Source organism: Pipistrellus hanaki, assembly GCF_964339955.1.
Source record: "Pipistrellus hanaki genome assembly, chromosome: 11".
In the NCBI taxonomy this organism is placed as follows: Eukaryota; Metazoa; Chordata; class Mammalia; order Chiroptera; family Vespertilionidae; genus Pipistrellus; species Pipistrellus hanaki.
The window spans coordinates 44,233,807-44,257,711 of record NC_140513.1 but is presented as its reverse complement, the minus strand read 5'-3'; the positions used below and the strand labels follow the sequence as shown (position 1 = coordinate 44,257,711).

At 34.7% G+C, this 23,905-nt stretch overlaps 1 protein-coding gene across 4 annotated transcripts in view; it reads right to left on the bottom strand.

Moving 5' to 3' along the window:
• The window catches only part of JAK2 (Janus kinase 2), a 110,999-nt gene that overhangs the window by 17,342 nt on the left and 69,752 nt on the right, over nucleotides 1–23,905 (bottom strand). For all 4 annotated transcript variants that reach the window (XM_084899483.1, XM_084899480.1, XM_084899481.1 and 1 more), the window contains exons 7-16: nucleotides 19,802–20,123; nucleotides 18,909–19,028; nucleotides 16,570–16,727; nucleotides 15,814–15,925; nucleotides 12,763–12,949; nucleotides 9,427–9,554; nucleotides 7,123–7,257; nucleotides 4,978–5,065; nucleotides 1,612–1,739; nucleotides 441–579 (exon numbers count right to left, since the gene is read on the bottom strand). In XM_084899483.1, coding sequence (XP_084755609.1) covers nucleotides 441–579; nucleotides 1,612–1,739; nucleotides 4,978–5,065; nucleotides 7,123–7,257; nucleotides 9,427–9,554; nucleotides 12,763–12,949; nucleotides 15,814–15,925; nucleotides 16,570–16,727; nucleotides 18,909–19,028; nucleotides 19,802–20,123 — 1,517 coding nt within the window. The remainder of the gene's footprint in view (nucleotides 1–440; nucleotides 580–1,611; nucleotides 1,740–4,977; nucleotides 5,066–7,122; nucleotides 7,258–9,426; nucleotides 9,555–12,762; nucleotides 12,950–15,813; nucleotides 15,926–16,569; nucleotides 16,728–18,908; nucleotides 19,029–19,801; nucleotides 20,124–23,905) is intronic.

Below are 23,905 nucleotides of genomic sequence, written 5' to 3'. Positions count from 1 at the left end.
CCAAAGCACGGGCACAGCTGATTAGCACAGTGCAAAGCAGACTGGCACAGAGCAGAGCCAGACCATCAAGGAGCAGAGCAGAGCTGTCTAGCCAGAGAGGGGCCTGGCCCCAGAGTTGCCTCACAGCCTTGCTGTATTCACAGCAGTGCTATATCACAATTAAGCTGTTTTACACTAATAAAATTTCCTTTTTTGCCATATCCCAAATGGGGATTCCTGATGACATTGAATTAGCACTAAAACCGAGTAACATGCTCATAAGGACAAATGGACAGAGACTAGGATGTAACTATAACTTAATTGAGATTGCTAAAAATGGTAGATACATTTTATTATTAATCAAGAACATGCCAATAAAATGGTTTAAGAAAAAATAACATGTTGTTTATGCAACCCTCCAAGTAAAGCTTAATAAAATATATAATCCCTATAGAACTTACTGTCCTTTGGCAAAACTGTAACACTAATGCCAGGATCACTAAGTTTGATGAAAGGAGGATTTCCTGCCTTCCTGTCTTCTTCTCTAATAAGTAGAATGTTTTTGGCACACACATTCCCATGAATAAGGTTTTTTTCTTCCTATTAGAGTAAAATATAAATACATTCAAATACCAATCCACAAATATATGAACATTTAATATGTCTTAAGCCCCAAATGGATTTTAAAAAGAAAAATAAGACTATTAATTAACAAACATTAATTTGGAGGTATGCTTTGAGATAATAAACGGAAATTTTATGGCAACACTGTGCTTCCTGTCTTACATTTTAAATGACACAATAATCCATGCCCAGAATAAAACAAATACATTAAAACTAACCAACGCCACTTCACTTTCTAAAGTTGAGATTTTAAGTAGTACCTAATTTTAGGCAGTGGCTGAAAGAAATACTATTTATTTTCAGCAGCAGAATATAGGTGTGCTCTGAGGAGTCTGATCCCTAGCTGGCCCTCTGGTATTATGTTTCTCCAGAAATATTGTTTTCTTATTGGACATAATTTCTAATTGCCCACAAACACTACAACAAAGTATATTCTAAGGAGTTTTCTGCTATCCAGAGTTAGCACATTTCTGCATAATTTTTTGTTAAATTCTTTAAACACAAGTGGCATAAACCTTAGATTGTGTGTCATCAATTTTAAGAGATTGGTGAAATGACAGAACTATTTACAATAAAAGTAACTTTACATAAATAAATATATGCCTAAAATAATACCTTTCATAAAACAGATTATTTTAAATAAGTCAGCATCCATTTACAGATTTATTTCTTGTTCCCAAGTCAAGATCCTTTCTACATTGCTTCACTAAACAAAATAAATTCCTGATGAAGAATATACTACTACTTTGACTGGGTGGCTCAGTTGGTTGGAGTGTCATCCCATACACCAAAAGGTTACAGGTTCGAGCCTCAGTCAGGCATGTATGGGAGGCAGCCAATCAACGTTTTCTCTTACATCAATGTTTTTCTCTCTTCCTCTCTCCCCCTTCCCCTCTCTCTCTCCTCCTCTCTCTCGCCCCCCCCTCTCTCTCTTTCTCTTTATCTCTCTCAAACCAATAAAATATATCCTTGGGTGATTTTTTTTTAAAGAATATATTAATTACTTACTAGAAAATGCATGGCCCATGCCAACTGTTTAGCCACTTCAAGTTTCCATAACATATTTATAGAACTTTTATTCTTTTTCAAATATGTATCTAGTGATCCAAATTTCACAAACTCCTGAACCAGAATATCTGCATTAAAATATAATAATGATAAGGCTCAAGTACACACATAAAAAATATATATAACTTGAAACTTGTATAAATATAGTTACCTGAGGGTATTATAGAAAAAGAGATTAAACTACATACAATTCACTAATTTTAAAAGCTAATCAGCTGCATATATTTAGAAAGGGGTGTTAGTTTATTCACAACAGCAAGAGGTAGGAATCTACATTTTTATATGTAAAATATTATACATAATACGCATTACACATAGTAATAAATAATACACAGTAAAATATATGTACACAATAAATGCATTATATATATGTACATAAGCATTTCATAATTATATACATTTTACATACCCCCACACATATAAAATAATACTTCAGCACACCTCTCTGTGTCATCACTGAATTATGACTGCTTTTTTAAAACAAATAAAAATGTCTCACATTATTAATTTTTCTTCCACGAAACTATTTAGACATTCAAAACTTCCTGAATTCTTCTTCCATACACAAAAATTAATAATAATGTCTATTCTATTGGAGGTATAAAGGAACATTTGAATTTGAACTACATCCATTCTTTAATTTATGCTGTAAAAAAATTGTTTTGCATTGCTTTATCTTTAAAACTATTTTTTAAAAATACTATTAAGATATATTTTTCCAGACAAGCAAGTATTTGCTCTTAAAAAAAGTGCTAACTGCCATTATGAAACAGTAAAAATTACCAACCCTGTTAGCATTGACTTAGTTCCTTAAAGACAAGACTATTTCTACATAAATGCAGGTTATTTAATAATTAACTGGGTTTAGGGATTATTTACATTCTACTAGTAATTTTTAAAAGAGTAAGTTTAAGTTCTTGATTTCAAATTTGAACTTATTGATATTTTGTTTTTATCAAGCATAGTGTTGTTTTCAAAATTAAATAATGGAAAATTAAGATACAAAATAAAACCTACAAAAGTTCAAGTAAAAAAATTGTTAACATGGCATAATGATATATATTTTTGAAGGAATTCTCACAGACTTCACATTGTTATCCATGTTAGCTCATGGCCCAGTAAGTTATAAACTTCATATATGCCTATATTTAATATATTTGCTTTAAAATGCATACTGTAGATCTAATCTCAAATTGTAATGCTGCTTGATTTAATATTAAAATGACTTAGTTTTCAGCCCAAACCGGTTTGGCTCAGTGGTAGAGTGTCAGTCTCCGGACTGAAAGGTCCCAGGTTCGATTCCGGTCAGGGGCATGTACGTTGGTTGCGGGCACATCCCCCGGTGGGGGGTGTGCAGGAGGCAGCTGGTCGATGTTTCTCTCTCATCGACATTTCTAGCTCTCTAGCTCTCTACCTTCCTTTCTGTAAAAAGTCAATAAAATATATTTAAAATAAATAAATAAATAAAAAATAATAATAAAATGACTTAGTTTTCATTTGGTATGTAATAACTGTTACTGACAAAAGTTGCCTTTGGACCTTGCTGAGTAACACAAACAAATTAAAGTTTTGCTGCCCATAGTTAATTTGGAGAACAATCCACATACCAATATTTAAAAACTGACCAATGTTATCCCAATAAATTTAATTTTAGAAAAATGCCTACAGGTAAATTTGTCAGGGAAAATATCCAGGAAAGATCTAGTAGTTGCAATGTTGCAATGAACAAGAGCTTAATAAATCTTTTTTATGTGACATTTAAGACTTACTATTTTTCATAGATACCACATATTATCATGTCCCCTTATTTTATGTTATATAAGAAAAAAGTACCCATGAAATTGATATGCCATCAATTATATCACAGCTTCTCAATTTTAGATTTTTTTTTTTAAATGAGAAGAGTACATCACAGAAACAATGAAGTAAGTATAAAAAAAGGTGTAAGAATTGGAATTATATGCTCTAAGTATATCCTCCCCAAGTAAAAAAATATGAGAAACATCAATAAATAAGAGATGAATACAGAACCACTCTAGTTGGTGGTAAGTGGGAAAAACTCCCCACCACTGCACTTAGATTTATAGTCATTTTATTAACTCCTCTGAATAACTGAGGAACTTCCAGAAAACAGATTTGAAAGCCGTTGCCTTTGAAAATATTATCAATATTCAAATATATGAAGCATTGTTATATGAGTGTGATGCATATCTAATATACATTATTAATAAAAAATGGGAATTACATAGAAAGTTTCTGAATGTAAACCTTGTGAGTTTTTATGAAGTCTAAATTTAGACATAGAATATATCTAATATTAACATCTAATAATTTCAGTTAGTTTCATTCAAAATCAGTCTAGGCCTAGCCAGTGTGTCTCAGCTGGTTGGGCATCGTGCTGTACACTGAAAAGTTGCCGGTTCAATTCCCAGTCAGGGTTTATGCCCAAGTTGCAGGCATGATCCCAGCAGGGCATGTGCAGGAGGCAGCTGATCGATGTGCTCTCACATCGATGTTTCTCCCTCTCCCTCCCTTAACTTCTCTCTAAAAATCAATGAACTATTTTTTTTAATCAATCTATAATTTATATGCTTTATCTTTTTAAAAAATATATATATTTTATTGATTTTTTTACAGAGAGGAAGAGGGATAGAGAGTTAGAAACATCAATGAGAAACATCGACCAGCTGGGGATGTGCCCGCAACCAAGGAACATGCCCTTGACCAGAATTAAACCCGGGACCCTTGAGTCCACAGGGTTTATCCACTGACGCTCTATCCACTGAGCCAAACCGGTTTCGGCAATATGCTTTCTCTTTATAATTCCAAATAAATGGTACAGAAATGTCCAGTTATTCCATTATTATGTAAATCAGCCATAATCTACAGGGTTGGATAAAACTAGGTTTACAATTGTTCATATGGAAAAATAATACAATAATTAACAAATAATATACAAGAAAGAATAAACTTCATTTAGAATACTCAACTGTATATACCTACTTTTGCCAACCTTATATATTATGGTAAAAGATTAGTAAACAATGTTTATTATAATACTCTACTCTTTAACATAAGCCATATTAACAATTTTCTGCATTTTAATTCCACTCATTAGTTTCCTTTTTTAGAAGGCCTAACTGAACAGTTCTATAATATTTTTGGTTTTAATAATATTTAATTCCTATTAAAACTACAGTTTATACTGATATATAACTATGATCCTGAAAATAAATTTTCTATATTAAAAAAATGATGTACTGAGAAAGCTATAACATTAACATAAAGAAGTAGAGATTTACTTACTCTCCTCTCCACAGACACATACTCCATAATTTAAAACCAGATGCTTGTGAGAAAGCTGGCTCATCATGCTTGCTGCTTCAAAGAAAGACTAAGGAAAAGACAACCATAAAAAAAATGCAAAAGAATTATTGTTGTGCCTATAAGTATTCACAGTTCAGAAAGATATTCTTTGACGTAGAGAAATGCACTTTCTCCTCTTCTCTGCAGAATACATACGTAAGGCTACCAAGTGCTTTAGTCCCCTTATATGGTCTTGCAATGCCACCAATCTTAATGCAAGAGTTCACTCTGAAGAAACCCCTCAATACAGCTGGAACAGAAGATAGCCATGAAAAAAGAGCAATAGTGACAAGGCAGATAAGCATGGAAGATAAACAGGCCTAGACTAATGACACCTAGAGTAGAAGACAGAGGTTCAAACAGAAGTAGACACCAGAGATAGTGATATGAGATTGAAGTAAATGGGTGGGAGCTTCAAATAAGACTTAGTAAGGAATTGGAGTGTACACCTACAACTAATATAATGTATTGAAAATTGAAAATGATTTAAATTTAAAACAAAAAAGTTATCTCTGCATATAAAATATGACAATTATATTGGGAGATTAGCATGGTATTAACATCATTCTAACTCAACTAAACTTGGACTAGAACTTCTGGCTATAGCTATTGAGAATTACATTCACCAACATTGCGGTGTTCTGGATTAGAACAACTCTTTGACTTATATGTTTCACATCCTCTTCTTACTAACATCCCTTAAGATATTTTAAGCATCACAAATGTTTGGTGATGTCTTACTATGCTAAGAACTCAAGGCAAATGGCAGCGGGGTTGCTGTGGGCTTGTATCTCTGCAATCCATATTTCAACTAGACTGTTTCGTAGTACAAACATTTTTTAAAATTTGATTTTTAGATGGAGAAGAAAAAAGAGATAGAAACATTAATGTGAGAGCAAAGCTTCGATCAGTCTCCTGCACACCCTCCACTGGGGATCAAGCCGGCAAAAGTGGTATGTGCTCCAACCAAGAACCAAACCAGCAACCCTTGGGTGCACAGGACAATGCCCAACCAAGCCACACAGACCAAAGCTAAACTCTCTCTCTTTTTATTTTTAAGTAGATTAAAATATGAAAGAAATCTGTGAAGCCCAAAAAGCTCTGGGAACCAAGTCTGAAAACCATTCCCTTAGTATATACAGAGATGTAATGATAACCATAATACAATGCCAAAAGAAATTAGTTTTAAAATCTAAGCTAATAAAATGATAATATACTAATTAGAGCAGACATCTTCTGGACAAAGTCGCAGTAGCTGCCTGTGGCTCAGGCAAGCTGTGGATGGCGGCTACCACTGCCATGGCTAGCCCAAGGCTCAGGCAGGCCTCAGATGGCGGATGGCGGCAGCTGCTGCGACGACCCAAGACTCAGGCAACCTGATCAGCCAGTTACTTCCTGCAGAGGGAGGCCAGACTGTGGCTTAGGGAGCGGGCCTAACCCGTCAGTAGGACATCCCCTGAGGGCTCCAGGACTGTGAGAGGGGGCAGGCCGGGCTGAGAGACTCCATCCCCCCAGTGCACAAATTTTCATGTATTGGGCCACTAGTGTTATTATAAAAATCCTATATAATAAAATACTAATATGCAAATCAACCAAAAGGCAAATGACTAGTCACTCTGATGCATTCTGACCACCTCGGGAAAGATGCTCAATGCAGGAGTTGCCCCTTGGTGGTTAGTGCATTCCCACAGGGGGATGGCCGCTCAGCCAGCAGCTGGGCTCGTGGCTGGCGAGCACAGTGGTGGGGTCCTGGGAGCCTCTCCCACCTCTGCAGTGGCACTAAGGACCCTTCGGGGAATGCCCACCTGCTGGGGAGCAGGCCTAACCCAGCAACTGAACATCCTCCGAGGGGTCCTGGACTGGGAGAGGGCGCAGACTGGGCTGAGGAACCTCTCTCCAACCCCCGCAGTGCACAAATGTCATGCATCAGGCCTCTAGGATTCTATAATTTTCTATAGCCACACTAGAAGGCATCCTTAGAAAGTTTGTTGATATAAAAGCTACAAGCATGATGTGTAGTGTGTATAATAAGACCACATCTTTAAATATCATAAACTAAATAAACTACATAAAGAGCATACACACCTCTGAATAGTTTCTATGTGTTTTATCCAGAACTTTTAAAAGAACTTCTGTTTCATGCAGTTGACCATAATCTCCTACTTCTCTTCTTACACCTTTAAAAATTTTTGTAAAAGTGCCTTGGCCAAGACTTTCATTCTTTAAAAGAAAGGAAAGAAAAATATGAGTAAAGATGGATAAAGATGTGAAAATTAGAAAAATGTTCAATGACAAAGAATAAAAAAAAAAAAAGTCCACTAGCAAATATCTCCCAGATTTAAGACTCTGAATTATATTCTGCTTCCTTATACAGTAATAAAAAACAAACAAACAAAGGATTAATGAATAAAGTGTACTTTGGTTCCATCTGTTCTTAAACCCGCTGGATTGGCTATAATTATCACCTATATTTACCTACATTTATTTTTATTTACCTACATTCATTTACATGTGAAATTTTGTTGTTGTTGCCTTTCCTACTAGTGCAGTAGATTGGCAGTACAGTATGGTCTGTAGAGGCAGCATATCTGATTTGTTCCATATTACCTACCACCTTCTAGTTGTTTGACCCTGTACAGGCAATTTAATCTCTCTCTCTGCTGTAGCTGTCTTTTCTTCATTGGAGGAAAAGGAATAACTATTTTTCCATAGATTGGTAGGAGAAATAAGTAAATAAATACATGAAAGCACTTAGTATAGTCTATGAGACATAGTAAATGCTAAATAATTAGCTATTATTAGTATTTCTTATACATCCTTCCAGAGTAATTTTTGAAACCCTGAACTCTGAAGCAGGACTGCCTATGTTTAAACTGAAAGTCTACTATTATTAATTTTATTACATTAGGTTACCTGGTAACTCTCTGCTTCCCATTATTACCTGAGGATGCATATCTTTACAATTCTTGATAATTATATCTACTGTCTCTTTATGGAACGTGGACATGAGTTGATCATTTTCTTACTCATTCTGCTCAACATGAAAAATTTTCAGATCTATTTTCCAATTCACTAATTATCTTTTCAATTAAAGGGAATCTGCTTATTAACCTGTTCATTTTGTATCTCTAACAATGAGTATGATTTTTCATTTCTATATTTTTCTACTCTAAATATTTTTATTCTTTTTAAAAAATGCTTCCACCGCCTTTTATATCTTTAAAAATTAACTTTATAATCTCTTTCTAAAAGAGATTTATTGGTCTTCTTACTCTTAGGCTATTTCCCTTTTAATTGTTTCAATTAAAAGCTCATGCTTGACCCAACCAGTTTGGCTCAGTGCATAGAGTGTCTGGACTGAGGGTTCCGGGTTTGATTCCAGTGGGGGTAGGGGACACATACCTCAGATATAGGCTCCCCTGCTGCCTGTGCCCTGGTCAGGATGCATGCAGGAGGCAACCAAACGATGTGTTCCTATCTCATGGATATTTCTCTCTATCTTTCCCTCTCTCTTCCACTCTCTCCTAAAATCAATGAAAAAATATCCTCGGGGAGGATTAAAAAAAAAAAAAAAAAGCTAATGTTTGGAGTCATTTCATAAGTAGACTTCTGAGTGAGCAAGGTTAAGAGTATGTTCTTCCAAAAAGATTTTCCTTCTGCTTCCTCCAAGCACTACAAGGTATTACTAGGGGAGTATCATTTTTATATTAATTTATTAGCCTAGATCAGGTGGGTGGCATAAAGAAACCCAAACTCAAAAGTCTATGATTACAAATTCTCAGGAGAGACATATTTTCCTAAGACCCCACCTAAAACAACACTTCTCTTCCCCTTTTGCTAGTGAGTGAATTTTTCACATTCCACATATTGTTTTACTGACAATGTATTTATTTGAAGGTCCTGGCTTTATTCAAACACGGCCCCATTTTTAACTCTTGCTCTTCTTTAGGCCTTAAGACTTGGCCCTACTTTTAGATCTTAATCTCCTTGATTAGTGAGACCAATTCCAACCCCCATCATTGTATAGCCATCAGACCTAAAGTACTACTTTGTTTTCAGTTTCTTTTTTAATCCCTTAAATTTCTCTTACTTTCTCTACAATTTGAGAATTAAGATATAGGTCTTTTATAGAAGAAGATTTTTAATTTAAGATTTATAAAGAAAATTTTAAAATTCTGTAAAAAATACAATTCCCTTCTTAAAATATTTTTATTAATTTCTCACTCAAGTTTGGTATTACACTTTCACAAGAAATAAAAATATTTAAAGTGCAAAAAAATTTAATATGGATTATAATAAAATACTTCCAAATGACACATGGATATAAGTGGAGAACATTTGTTATTTTAAAAGGACAAGAAAGACCATAATCAGCATCTAATGACTTACAAATATTAAATCTTCATTTCTGATTTTGTGAAACACCATTTGGTTCACATTATTATGTCTCTGTAATGTTGGTGAGGTTGGTACATCAGAAACACTATTTGTTCTGAAGACTAGAAGGTTTGATTTATCTGTAAAAGAAATAAAAGAAATAATGAAAAACATATCATCAAAATATGCTGAGGACATAAAGTTCTCCAAAGCGGTAAAATAAAGTGTGTTCTAAATATAAGAAATTCTTAATAACTTTGTTCATTTTTTTCCATAAAAAATTACTTTAGCATTTTATTCACTGAACTTTAATATATCTTAACCAGTTATTTCAAATATTCAAAATTATTCACTTCCATAGCTAATATAAATTTTCAGGAATTTTAATAATTTTTAATAATCATTATTTCATGAGATTTCCAATATTAGTATTTTTATTTTAAAAGTATAAGAAATAAGAGACACAACCAAGATGGCGGCATAGGTAAACACCTGAACTTGCTGCCATGCACAATGACATCAAAACTACAACTAAAAGACAAAATGGATAGCATCCAGAACCATGGGAAGGCTGGCTGAGTGGAATTTATACAACTAGAAGGAAAGAGAAAAGCACACTGAGACTGGGAGGAGGTGCAGAGGTGCAGAAATGAAGTGTGGAGGTACAGAGGTGTGTGCAGAAAAAGGGCTGGCAACTAGATACAGCTGTTTTTTTTAGTCAGGAGGGAGATGCAAGCTCCCAACTGCTCTGAACTCCAGTTCCCAGCGAGACTCTGGGGACCCAGACTCATATGGAGAGAAACTGGACTGTCAGGCATCAGGCCAGAACACGAGGGCGGCTTTCTCTCAGAGGTGCTTGCAGCGATCATTGTTCCTGTATGGTGCTGTGGGACACAGAGACCAGAGAGCCTCTTTGGGGCAGGGCTGATAGCCATTTCTGTTTGCTCCACCCAGGTGATTCCCTGAGATCCCACCCCACCCAATTTACAACCCCACCCAAGCTGTGCACAGCGGTTTTTGCATATGAATGGCCTGGCCTTTTGCAATCTAAAACCTAACAAACTGCATCTGGATCAGAGAGCCCCAGAGCTTCCAAAAGAAGGCCCAAGGCTGGACAGCAGCTTGCAGTGCTTCACAACTAGGCCTCATCTGGGCACCTCCAAACCCCACACAAAGAGAAGGAATCTGCAGATTTCTCTGTAGTTCCTACTGGGTGGCCTCAGGGAGTGGCTGACTTTGCACCTCCTTGGAGATCCAAGAGCCAGTGTATCCAGTGGTCAGAGTGAGACCATCCAGATTACAACTCTTCACATCAATAAGAGACACCCTCAGTGAGCACCAAAGCCCCACTGAAGCAAGTCCAGCACAGAAGTCCTCCCATTGTAGATACAACTGTTCCTCACAGTCAACTGGCCTGGAGGTCAATTCTTCACAGTGATACCAACAGCAATCAAGGCATAACTACAACAAGAATGTGCACACAGCCCACAAAGGGGTGCACCAAGAATGTCTACCTCAGGTAATTAGGGAAGCAAAGCCACTGGGCCCTAAAGGACACCTGGCACACAAAGCCACACTATCAACACAGGGATAGTGAAGCAGCCAAAATGCGGAGACAATGAAACAGGTCACACATGAAAGAAATGGAGGAAAGCAAACTACTGGATATAGAGTTCAAAACCACGGTTATAAGGTTACTCAAGAATCTTCTAGAAACCTCAGAGAAATTTAGTGAGACCCTCAAAAATATGAAAAAGGACCAATCAGAAATTAAGCATACACTGACTGAAATAAAGAATAATATACAGAGATCCAACAGCAGATTAAGGATCCCAAGAATCAAGTCAAAGATTTGAAATATAAAGAAGCAAAAAACACCCAACTGGAACAGAAAAAAGAAAAAGGAATAAAAAAATATGAAGATAGTGCAAGGAGCCTCTGGGACAACTTCAAGTGTAACAACATCTGAATTATGGGGGTGCCAGAAGAAGAGAGAGAGCAAGATATTGAAAACCTATTTGAAGAAATAATTACAGAAAACTTCCCCTACCTGGTGAAAGAAATAGACTTATAAGTTCAGGAAGCACAGAGAACCTTAAAAAAGGAATCCAAAGAGGACCACACCAAGACACATCATAATTAAAATGACAAGGGCAAAAGACAAAGAGAAAATATTAAAAGCAGCAAGAGAAAAATAGTTACCTACAAGGGAGTACCCATATGACTGTCAGCTGATTTCTCAACAGAAAGTATGTAGGCCTGAAGAAATATTCAAAGTGATGAATAGCAAGAACCTATAACCAATATTACTCTACCCAGCAAAGCTATCATTTAGAATTGAAGGTCAGATAAAGAGCGTCACAGATAAGAAAAAGCTAAAGGAGTTCATTACTGCCAAACCAGTATTATATGAAATGCTGAAGGGTATTCTTTAAGAAGAGGAAGAAGAAAAAGGTAAAGATAAAAATTATGAACAACAAAGAGATAACAAATACATACCTATCAACAAGTGAATCTAAAAATCAAGTGAATAAAAAATCTGATGAACAGAATAAACTGGTGAATATAATAGAATCAGGGGAATAACAAGGGAGTGGACTAACAATTCTTAGGGCTGTGGGGGAGTGCGGAAAGAGACTGGACAAAAATCATACACCTGCCGAAACCGGTTTGGCTCAGTGGATAGAGCATCGGCCTGCGGACTGAAAGGTCCCAGGTTCAATTCCGGTCAGAGGCATGTACCTTGGTTGCGGGCACATCCCCAGTGGGGAATGTGCAAGAGGCAGCTGATCGATGACTCTCTCTTATTGATGTTTCTAACTCTCTATCCCTTTCTCTTCCTCTGTGTAAAAAATCAATAAAATATATATATTTTTAAAAATCATACACCTAAGGATGAGGACAATGGGGGGGGGGGTAAGGGCAGGGGTTGTGTGGGAACTGGATGATGGGGAGCAATGTGGGGGGGAAAGAGGAACAATTGTAATAATGTGAACAATGAAAAGTTATTTTTAAAAATACATATATAAGAAATTAAAATTCTAAGAGTATTAAAGTGTTTACTTAGAACCACATATGAGAATTTGGTAGTGAGGTCTTACACTTCAATTAATAAATGATTGATTTATACCAAGCATTATTTTTAATATCATTTTAGAATTATAGAACTTCATGTCACTTCTAGAAAACCTAAACCAATCTGATCAATCTTATAAAGAATACGACAAAATTAATCTGTTTATGGAGCTGCTTCTTTCACCTTTCTTTTTAAATCAATATACTAAAGATATCACTATATATACACAAGTCATGATCCATATTTCTAAAATAACTAGAAAATTATTTTACCTTTTGGCTTTGGAGGACAACATTTTGTAAATTGGAAAATTATATTGTCTGAGCGAACAGTTTCCATCTGGTAGCAATTCAAAAGATCTTTAAGATTACTGAAGTTCTTCTTAGTCCCACTGAGGTTGAATTCTCCATTCTCAGATTTTGTAATCAAACAGTGCTTATATTCAATGACATTATCACGCTATATAAGTTTAATTATAAAGAGAAGGAGGGAAAATCACAATAGACATCATAGTGATTACTGTTACAAAATGGATTTCACAAAAATAACCTACAAAATATTTAGACATCTGAATCATGAATCCTAAAATGGTACCAGTGTAGGGTAATAAAGGTGCTTGATTCTTCAAAAAGAACTATATTGTATAGGGCCCAGTGGTTGGCAAACCGCAGTTCGCAAGCCACATGTGGCTCTTTAGCCCCTTGAGTGTGGCTCTTCCACAAAATACCACGTGCGGGCACGCACGTACAGTGTGATTGAAACTCCAAGGCCCATGCGCAGAAGTTGATTTTCGGCTCTCAAAAGAAATTTCATTCGTTGTACTGTTGATATTTGGCTCTGTTGACTAATGATTTTGCTGACCACTGGTATAGGCTAAAGTAAAATAAAGTTTATTTTTTAAAAAACAATGATAATTAACAATAATAATATCATCCTTAACAGTTTTCCATCACTTATAAGATAAAGTCTATAACCAATTTAGTGTGTATGGTGTTCCTTGAGCAGGATTCTGCCTCCATCTCCAATCTCAACTTCTGCCAATTAACAAAATACAGCCTATGTTCTATGTATATTGTGACTCAAAAAATTCCAAGCAAGTGCCATGCTATTTCATAACTGTACATGCTCTCTCTCTACCTATGAAATGTACAAGTTTTCTTTCTGAGCAATGGACTTTTATTCACTCCTAAAACTTAGTTCCTAAATACCACTTCCTGTGAGGTCCTCCATATAACTCTTACCACATTCTGTATTTGTATAATTGTCTCCAATATGGGAATGTTAATATTTTTCAGTTTTTCAATGTCTGTCTTATGTGCTTGTTCATTACAAGCTTGTTCATTCATCTATTTTTTGAACGGCTTCTTAAAAGCATATCAACCTATTTAGGACCATTTGTATGAACTCAACTAAATACTTCAAGGTCAATCTCAAATTCTTCCTACTCCAAAAGATATTTCTTCACTGTATTTTCTGTTATTATCTATGCCTATCCTATATAATAAAGAGCTAATATGCTTATTAGACCGAACAGAACGACTGTACGGACATCCTTCTGGACGACCGTCTAGACAACTGTACAGATGATCTTCCAGAAGAAGCCGGGGCTGTGAGGGCCGGCAGAGGCTATGAGGGCCTGTGAGGGGCAGACGAAGCTGCGAGGGGCTACGAGGGCTGAGCCGCTTGCATGAATTTCATGCATTAGGTCTCTAGTACTGAATAATTACAATGCTCAATTTAATAAAATTTTTGTATTCTTTTTCCCAAAAGACAAACTTCTTCAAACAGGGCTATGTAACATATACTTCCTAATACATAACAATATATTCATTTTGACTTGGTAATTGAATATAAAGAGCTATTATAATTACAGTGAGAAAATATTGAAATTAGGATAGAGCATTTTACAATGCTAAAGTTATAGAGTAACCTACCTTCTGTTTTTTATGGACAATAAATCCATCTGCATATACTAAATATAAGATAACTGAATTTTATAAAACTTAAAATAACTGACTTACTTTCTACATTTTTAAAAAACAAGGTAAATTTTAGAAGCTAATATAAAGTTTTTCAAGATTTATACCATGAAACTGCCTTATAAGTGATACTCTTTTTAGATAATTTTGGATTGTAAACAATCTTAGATGACATCCAAATAATCTGCATTAAGAGTGAGGTTTCATTGGTTAGACAGAGCATCATCCTGATATGCCAAGGTTGCAAGTTCAATCCCTGTTCAGGGCACATACAAGAATCGACCAATGATGTATATATAAGCGGAACAACAAATTGATATTTCTCTCTTTTTAAAATCAATTAATAATTAATTAATTTTAAAATGTTTTTAAAAAATGAGGTTTCATTTTAGTTTTATGCTTAAAACATACTTTGTAGATTGTTATTCTTGAAAGAGGTTAGCCCTGGCTGGGTGGCTCAGATGACTGAATGGAGCATTTTACATCAAAAGGTTGTTGCAGGTTTGATTCCCGGTCAGAGCACATACCTAGGTTACAGGTTCAATCCACTGTGGGAAACGTGAGAGAGGCAACCAATCAATGTTTCTCTCTCAAATTGATGTTTCTCTCTCTCATAAATAAATTTAAAAAAAAAAAAAAAAAAAATCCTCAAGTAAGGATTTTTTTAAAAAAAGAAAAAACCCCACCACTAGTTAAAAATTCATTAATGCTTTCTCTTTGTTATTACCTTATTTCACTCAAATCTTGTAACCACTACTAGTAAAAGGAATGTTTACTTCTGATTTATTGTGTTCTATATGAACTGGTAAAGATTTGTGTTTTTTCTGAAAAAAGAGTCTTTAAGAGAACTAATACAATATGACACTCACACACCAAAAAATGAAGTAAAATAAATTCTATATTGAAAGACAGAAGGACATTATAAATCATTTTATATTTTTATATAAATCCTAGGAATTCTTTTTTTTTAAAAAATATTTTTATTGATTTCTTACAGAGAGGAAGAGAGAGGGATAGAGAATTAGAAACATCGATGAGAGAGAATCATCGATCAGCTGCCTCTTGCGCAACCAAGGTACATGCCCTTGATCGGAATTGAACCTGGGACCTTTCACACCGCAGGCCAACGCTCTATCCACTGAGCCAAACTGGTTTCGGCTAAATCCTAGGAATTCTAATTTATTATACATGCAGGATCCCTGAGGTAAACTAAATATTATGCTAGCTATATCCAGAGCTATAATTCAGATTATTAAAAAGGAAATACATATGGAACCTAAACATGAAAGGAAAATTATATAGATTAAATAAAAATGTTACTATTAATGAATATGATATACTAACCTCAACAGCAAAAGTCAAAAAATATTTATTAAACTCCTTAGGACTGCATCGAAGTACATAAAGTCCAGTCTGATTACCTGCTTTCTTCAGTTTACTTATGGCAAAATCCATTCTAAAGGTAAAGAAGTAATGTGAATAATAACATAGCAAGATGTCATCTAAAAGATCAAAAGTAAAATCTAAAACTCAAAATTTTTAGAAGTCTACTTTATGTTTATCAATAATCTTGTTTGTAAAAAATATTAAGTTCAAACCAATTCAAGGGACAATTATATTGCTTTAAAAACAAATCAATGGCATTAGAGGACACACAAAATCCCAAAGAACAATTCATTCATTTGAATTTTCTGCCTTCTGATTGCAAACTTAGTATTTTAAAAACAATACTCTCATAAAACTTCATTTATGCAAACAATATATCATAAACAGTTATGCCTCTTCTACCAGAGCAATTTCTAATATAGAAATTATTAATAAATGTGTATTATAATATTTAATATAATCAAAGTCTAATAGAAGACCCATTCCAAGTAACAAAGACTACTGATTTTTAAAATCTGCTATATGTTTTACTGAAGCTGCATGTCTTGAAAGAAATGTCAAAGTGTAATCTACATGAAAGCAAGAACATCTATCACTATCTAGTACCACACCTAGGCAACTCTCTCTCTTACTCTGTCAAAATCAATGGAAAAATATCCACAGGTGAAGATTAACAACAACAACAAAAATTTACTTTTAAACTGTTTTACTTACGAAATTGGGCCATGACAGTTGCTTTGTAAATTTTCAAGAACCACTGGAGATGCTACTTCTTTACAGAGGTAATGATGTGCATCTGCAGTTAATCTATAATATCCATCAATTAATGACACAAAAGACAAAGCCTCCTTTAATGTACTAAGTTCAATTTCCTAAGCAGAGAAAAGAAAAAAGGGTATCATTTAAAAAGTCAACTGTATGCTACATATCAAAAAGTCTTTTTGCCCCACGTTGTTAGATCAATTCTTCTAAATTTTTTTCTACATTGTGCAAATGTCCTTTATGGTCCAATCTAAATTATAAATTATTCTGTCTAATATTTAAGACCCTCTTGAATATGGGCTTATCATGCCTTTCTAGTTATAGTTCACTCTACATCCGTAATTTTATTATATTTTCCCCATTAGAAAAATGCCAGTTATCTCAATTAGAAATCTATCTAATCCAATACAAAAGTTTGTATTATTTAGAAATAATGATTTATTTTTACATATCAAATATATACTGCTAAGTTAAAGTATTGTACTTATTCTATGAGTGAAAATGTATATAGTATAAACTAAAATCTTATAAAGTCTAGTAGGGAGTAGGTGCACAGTATTAATCATATTTTAATCTGGTAACAGGAAAGCTTGCTAACTGAGTTGCAAGTTAATTATAATTTTGGTAATATAAACCTGTACTGGCTAGAGAGGTACATATAGATACTTAAGTTAAACAAATAACACTAATATGACATTTAAGCCAGGAAGTTAAATATCTGAGTTGAAAAGAAGACAGAGCCAGATAAATAAGACATTTAGGAGCAGAGTATAAAAGAGTGTATTTCTTTTTTATAGAGGAGGGGCATGTAATAGAAACAGAATCATGGTTGTTTAGTAACTACTCACCATAAAAAAAAAAGAAGAAGAAGAAGAAGAAGAAGAAGAAGGATTTTCTTACAGACCCTGGGAAACTGAAGAACATGTTCCAAGAACAGGTCTGGGAGATAAGGCATCCCAGAGCCCAGGTCAAGGACAGAACCTATCTGAAGGGAGGCAGCATTCGGGGCTAATCTTTACAAGGACAGGAAAGTAGGCAGTCTCTGCGAACTCACTAACTGAAGATTTTCCCCACCCACTAACCCTACAGAAGAGTTTGTTTGAAATGAAATGTCAGAGAGCAGGATATTCAGGATAACCTGCTGCTTTCTCAATACTGCTGGCATTATTGGAATAAACGCTCATATGTGATTCAATCTTGTCTCTGCTTAATTTGGCTCAAGTAATGACAGTTGGCCTTGGACCCATTTAGTGTCTAGTTACATTTCACTTCAATTAAAATAAGTGGGATTTTTAAAAATATTTAATAAAAGGGGAAGGGTTAAATCTTTTAGAATCAATCATGTTTTATAGCTTGGGCAGGGCTGACATTTTGCTATATAAATTCTTGGTAGTATTGTTTTAATTTCTTTCTCTCCTTTAATTAGGCAGTATGAGTGGTATTATTCACATATCTATTGGTAAAAAAAAAAAAAAAAAAAAAAAAAAAAGATGATAATCAGGAATAAGAACTACAACAGGGCCCTAGCCAATTTGGCTCAGTGAATAGAGCATTAGTTTGTGGACCAAATTGCCCGGGTTCAATTCTGGTTGAGAGCATGTACCTCGGTTGCAGGTACCTTGGTTGTAAGCTCCTCCCCAAACCTAGCCCTGGTCATGGATCATGCAGGAGGCAACCAACTGATGTGTTTCTCTCTGTCTTCCCCTCTCTTTCCACTCTCCCTAAAAATCAATGGAAAAACATCCTCCGGTGAGGATTAACAAAACAAACAAAGAGCCACAGGGAATTAGTGCCACCCAGAGTGGGAAGAAAAAGTAGCTAATGCTTTACTAATCATAAAAATGAGTGAAAAACACATTAATGTACAAGAAACTCTATGGGAAGATAGTTTCGGTAGTGATACAAAAAGCTAGATGTAATAAAAAAGCTGACTAAACTGATATTTAGAGCTATATTTAAAACTATAATTAAATTGCTACAAGATACCTTGGATATTAAAAATAAATACTTCTATCCCTGACTGGTTTAGCTCAATGGCTAGAATATCAGTCTGCGGACTGAATGATCCCAGGTTTGATTCTGGCCAAGGGCACATGCCTGAGTTGCAGGCTCGATCCCCAGTCAGGGGCATGAAGGAGGCACCAATCAATGATTCTCTCTCATCATTGATGTTTCTATCTCCTTTTCCCTCTTCCTTCCTCTCTAAAATCAATAAAATGTATTAAAATAAATTAAATAAATACTTCCAAAAACTATAACATAACCATTATTTAGTTATAAAGCAAACTTACCAGATTTTTACCATCTTGCTTATGGATAGTTACAATTCTGCTTTCATTTGAGCCTTCTTGGCTTGCCTGCTTAATACTGACATCAATAATATCAGGAAAGTCACAATATAACTGTAAATCCTATAATTAAGAGTATTTGAAATTAAAAACAATCTATGGAGCCATTTTAAAATAAGACTTATGAATGATATAACATTCATTAAAATTTTTTTAAGATAAAAAAGTATTGATAGCAATAGGTCAATATTAAGTGGGATTCTCTCCCCCAATATTCACTCTAGACTACACTGTATCTTGCTTTGACTTAAAAATGAGAGCATCAAAAGATGCCAGGAATCTTAAGTGTGCTCTAGTACTCTTCAATCCAATCAATAGCAATAGCAACAATTGTCAGAAAATTAAAAGTTTACCACAGAATGAAGACTAGAATATTTTTAAAGCTCTAATAATAATCTAAGAACAGATACAAACAAATTTAAAAACTTATAATACAATCCTAAAACATACTAAATTTTCATACATCATAAAATAAAAATTAACCTTTTCTAGGATATTAAATTTTATGATTATGCCTCCTATATCAGTAATAGTAAAAGAAAAAAATATTTTAAACAATAGAAAAATAAAGATGCAAAACTACCTTAAAAATAACTTTATGCCATTTCTGAAACTATAAGAATATTACTAATTATTTTATCATAAATAATTAAATAAAAATATTTAAGAGCAGTCAGAAAAGATCTATAGATATAACCTCTACACTTACACTTCTATCAGTGGGAGAAGAAAAGTACAAGGCCAAGTGTCAAATGACTAAAATTACTTTACTTCTTTACTTCTATTGCCATTCTACTTAAATTAACAAAGAATGAGAACATATCATTAGGAATTACCTGTTCTGTCAGTGTTTCACTTTCTTTATGTTTCCCTCTTGACCACTGAATTCCACCGTTTCCAGTTATTATAATGGTTGCAAAAATCTCCTCACCTGAAGGACCTCTTCCAGGTTCTTTTACTTCAAATTGCTCTGTGTAGAAGGCAGACTGAAGAGTTTCCAGGTTTATAAGATACTTAAGTTTCAAGTTTCTGGCAGTGGCTTTGCAATGGCTGAATTGCTCAATAAATCTGCGAAATCGGTACCTTATTCGCTTTCTTGTCAAAATATGATAGTCTTGGATCTTTGCTCGAATACATTTTGGTAAGAATGTCTTATAGCTAGGCATAAAGAACACACACAGTGAAATAAAACATTTGGAATATAAATCTAAAACAAAAGTAAAAGATAACTTACCACTTTTTTCCATGATAAATGCTATAAGAACACAAGTGGAGAAAGGTGACATAGTTACCACTGAAAAGTAAGAAATGGTGGACCTTGAAAATGACTTCAGGTTTTCTCACTGCGCAGAACATAGTCAACATGTTTTGTAATCTCTTCAGTCTTCCTATGCTCCCTTCTGCTACGAGGCCTTTTCTATCACTCACTTCTTTCCACCCATTAAATTCTACTCATTTGCTGAAACCAGTTTGGCTCAGTGGATAGAGCGTCAGCCTGCGGACTGAAAGGTCCCAGGTTCGATTCTGGTCAAGGGCATGTACCTTGGTTTTGGGCACATCCCCAGTGGGGGGTGTGCAAGAGGCAGCTGATCGATGATTCTCTCTCATTGATGTTTCTAACTATCCCTCTCCCTTCCTCTCTGTGAAAAATCAATAAAATATATTTTTAAAAATAAACAAATAAATAAATAATAAATTCTACTCATTTGTCATACCTTAAAAGTCACATTCTGTTCCTTTTCATAGAAACTACATATCTATAAGTAAATACATAAAATTTTAAAAAGTTTATATAGCAAACAGGAGAGCCTCAGTAAGTTTAGAAAACACTGAAAAAAAGATTTAAAATACAATCAGAATGCAAATTCCAATGCCTACTTTATATACATTTGTGAAAAAAAACAAAAATTAGTTACCACTGGGGTGCCTGGCCAGCCTGGGTGAGGGGTGATGGCTGTTTGCAGGCTGGCCAAGCCCCCCAGCAGAGACCTTCACCCCATGGGGGTGTGGCCAGCCTGGGTAAGGGGCTTTTTTGCTTTTGCTTTTTTTCAGCGTCTCCTTAAGCAGAGGTCAGGGCCAGCTGGAAGCAGGTATCTGGGATTTATTTATCTTCTATAATTGAAACTTTGTAGCCTCGAGCGGAGGCCAGGGCCGGCCAGGGCTGGCCAGGGTGGGTGGGAAGCTTGGATTCCTCCATCACCAGGGGCAATCCAAGCCTCCTGCTGGCTCGAGCTCTGTGGCAGCCACCAACTTAGTTGGGTTAATTTGCATACTCGCTCCTGATTGGCTGGTGGGTGTAGCGGAGTAATGGTTAATTTGCATGTTTCTCTTTTATTAGTGTAGATTCTGCCCCAAACTAATAATTCATCTGTTTTCCCATTAATCATGAATATTTTAAAACTGAGCAGAGTCTTTATTTCTCAAAAATAAGCACTAAAGGAAAATTCAGGAACTATCAGTGAATTATATTAACAAGGCAAGCAAGGCAGGCATGTTTTTAACTTTAGGACAGGAATAAATTACTTATTGAATATTAAAATATCATGGTACAAAAGACAAAAGGAAAAACTGAAAAGTTATACTACTTCAAAGTTACACTCTGGTGCTACAAATGTTATTTTTAAGAAAGTGAAAAAAAATACACAGAATGGGAAAAATATTTGCAAACATATATATATGGTAACTTATATGTGTAGACTTGTATCTAAATATATAGACTCCTTACAAGTCAATAATAAAAAATATTGAGTTGTACATTTTAAGTGTGTAAATTTTATGGTATGTAAAATATATATCAATAAAACTTTTAAAATATCATGAAATTTTATAGTGAATGTTTGATATCTGTATAATTTTAAAAGAAAAATTATGCAGAACTTGCAGATGCATTTATATCCTGATTAAGAAATATAATTACTAAACCTTCTCTTGAGTTTAGGACACTAGATTAAACAATATAGGGAGAGGGCATGATTCCTGACCTCAAGAAGCCACAGGATTATGCCAAGACTTTGGGCAATATCATGGTCTCCAAAGCAGAAGTGTTCCAACATAGCATAAGCCTAGAAAAGGCTTCATATTTATAAAATTCAAAGTTTCTCTGTTCTTCAACTGTGCTCCCTTCAATTCCTTCAGTTTCTATCAATGATATGTAAAATATACCTCCATTGACTCTGTTCTTTATGGTCTGGTATATAGCAGGCATTCAATAAATACTGTTAATGAGTGAATGAATGAACAATTGAATGAGGCCTTAGGGAAAAAAGAAATGTTTCTGTTTTTCCTTTGGGCTTTGGAATCTTCTAGATTCCTCAGTGAGTTCCTAAAATTATACCCTATAACTCCTACCCTTATGTTAAGGCTTAATGAACATCTGAAAGCAAGAAAGGAACACTTAAAACCAAAGAGGGAAACAGGAAATTGATACCCTGCAAACTGTTTTGCAGACACTCAGCAAAGAAGTGACTTAAGTCAGTCATTGAGAGAACTGTGTCAAGGGATAAAGGGAGTTTTAATCAGATTCATGGCATCTTCAAACTTATACTCTGGTAAATATGTGATAGTTAAGACATATTATTTCATATTCAGACTTTAAAAAAAAAAAAAACCAAAGCAATTTTATATACTATATACCCATATTCTTACATGTCTTTAAAAAGAGTGGAGTTTTCCAGCCATAAAAGCTGGGCTGCAGGAGTAGTGTTTCAAAAATTGTACTTGGTAATACTTTCAATAATAAAGAATTATTTAAAAATAAAAATAAATGTTAAAAAATTATATTTGTCATGATTGTCAAAATTCAATGTGCAGAAGAATAATTTGAAGAGTGTGGAGTATGCTTTACTTGTGTAAGATTTTGCTGAATCACTTATAAGATGAATAAGATCTGAGGATCTAATGTACAACACAGTGATTATAATTAACAACACTATATATGTATAAGTGAAATTTGACAAGAGTCTCCCCCCTCCCCCGCGAAAGAAAAAAAAACTCAAAAAAGATAAATATGTGAGGTAGTGTATGTATTAATAAACTTCATAGGGGATCCTTTCACTATGTATATCAAATCATGATGATCTACACTTTAAATATTGTGTATGAAAGGGGCCACATGCTAACCTGATAAACTCAGAGAAGGCCTGCATGGCAGTCTTGCAATCTCAGAGACCTAAGATGACCACAAAGGATGGCCTGAAATTAAACTTTAACTAAAAGCAGTTATGGTGGGTAGTTATGTCATAGGCCAATATCTTCCCTGACCAGGTCAATCTTTACCTTAACTGAGCCTATCTGTCTTTTTGTACCTATGATAACATATCCTTGAAATGGCTGGGTAACTTGTAACTTCCCTCTTTACCTGGGCACGAGGACAGATAAGAATGTATCATTTTACTTTTTATCCAATCCCAGAGTTTCTGCCCCCACCCCTACAGCCCCCGCTTTGCTTTCTCCCACTTCTCTAATCTATCATGTAACCCACCTGCATCCCCTCTTTTGATTGCAATGTATAAAAATTAATGAAAAACCCACCATTTTCTGGAGCATTATCCCAATCTGTTGAGATACTGCTTCCTGGCAATTGTCAACAGTTTGGCTCAGATACAACTACAAAAATTCTTTACAGGTTTGAATTTTTTTACATTAACTATATCTTAAAATTTTATATGTCAATTATACTTCAATAAAACTGATTTTTTTCAATCTCATGGAGCACTTAAAAAAATTCATATTTGTAGACTTCATCTCAGATTTACTGAATCCAAATTGTTGGGTTAGAACCCAAGAATCTTCCATTTTAACAGGAGCCTCAGGTGATAGTAATTCAAGTAAAATATGGACCCTATTAGAGATATTCTGATTCAGAATTATTTATTCAGAAAATGTGAGGATCTACTGGTAGAAATTATGGCTCCGGGTGCTCTTTTCAGTCCTCCGACCTT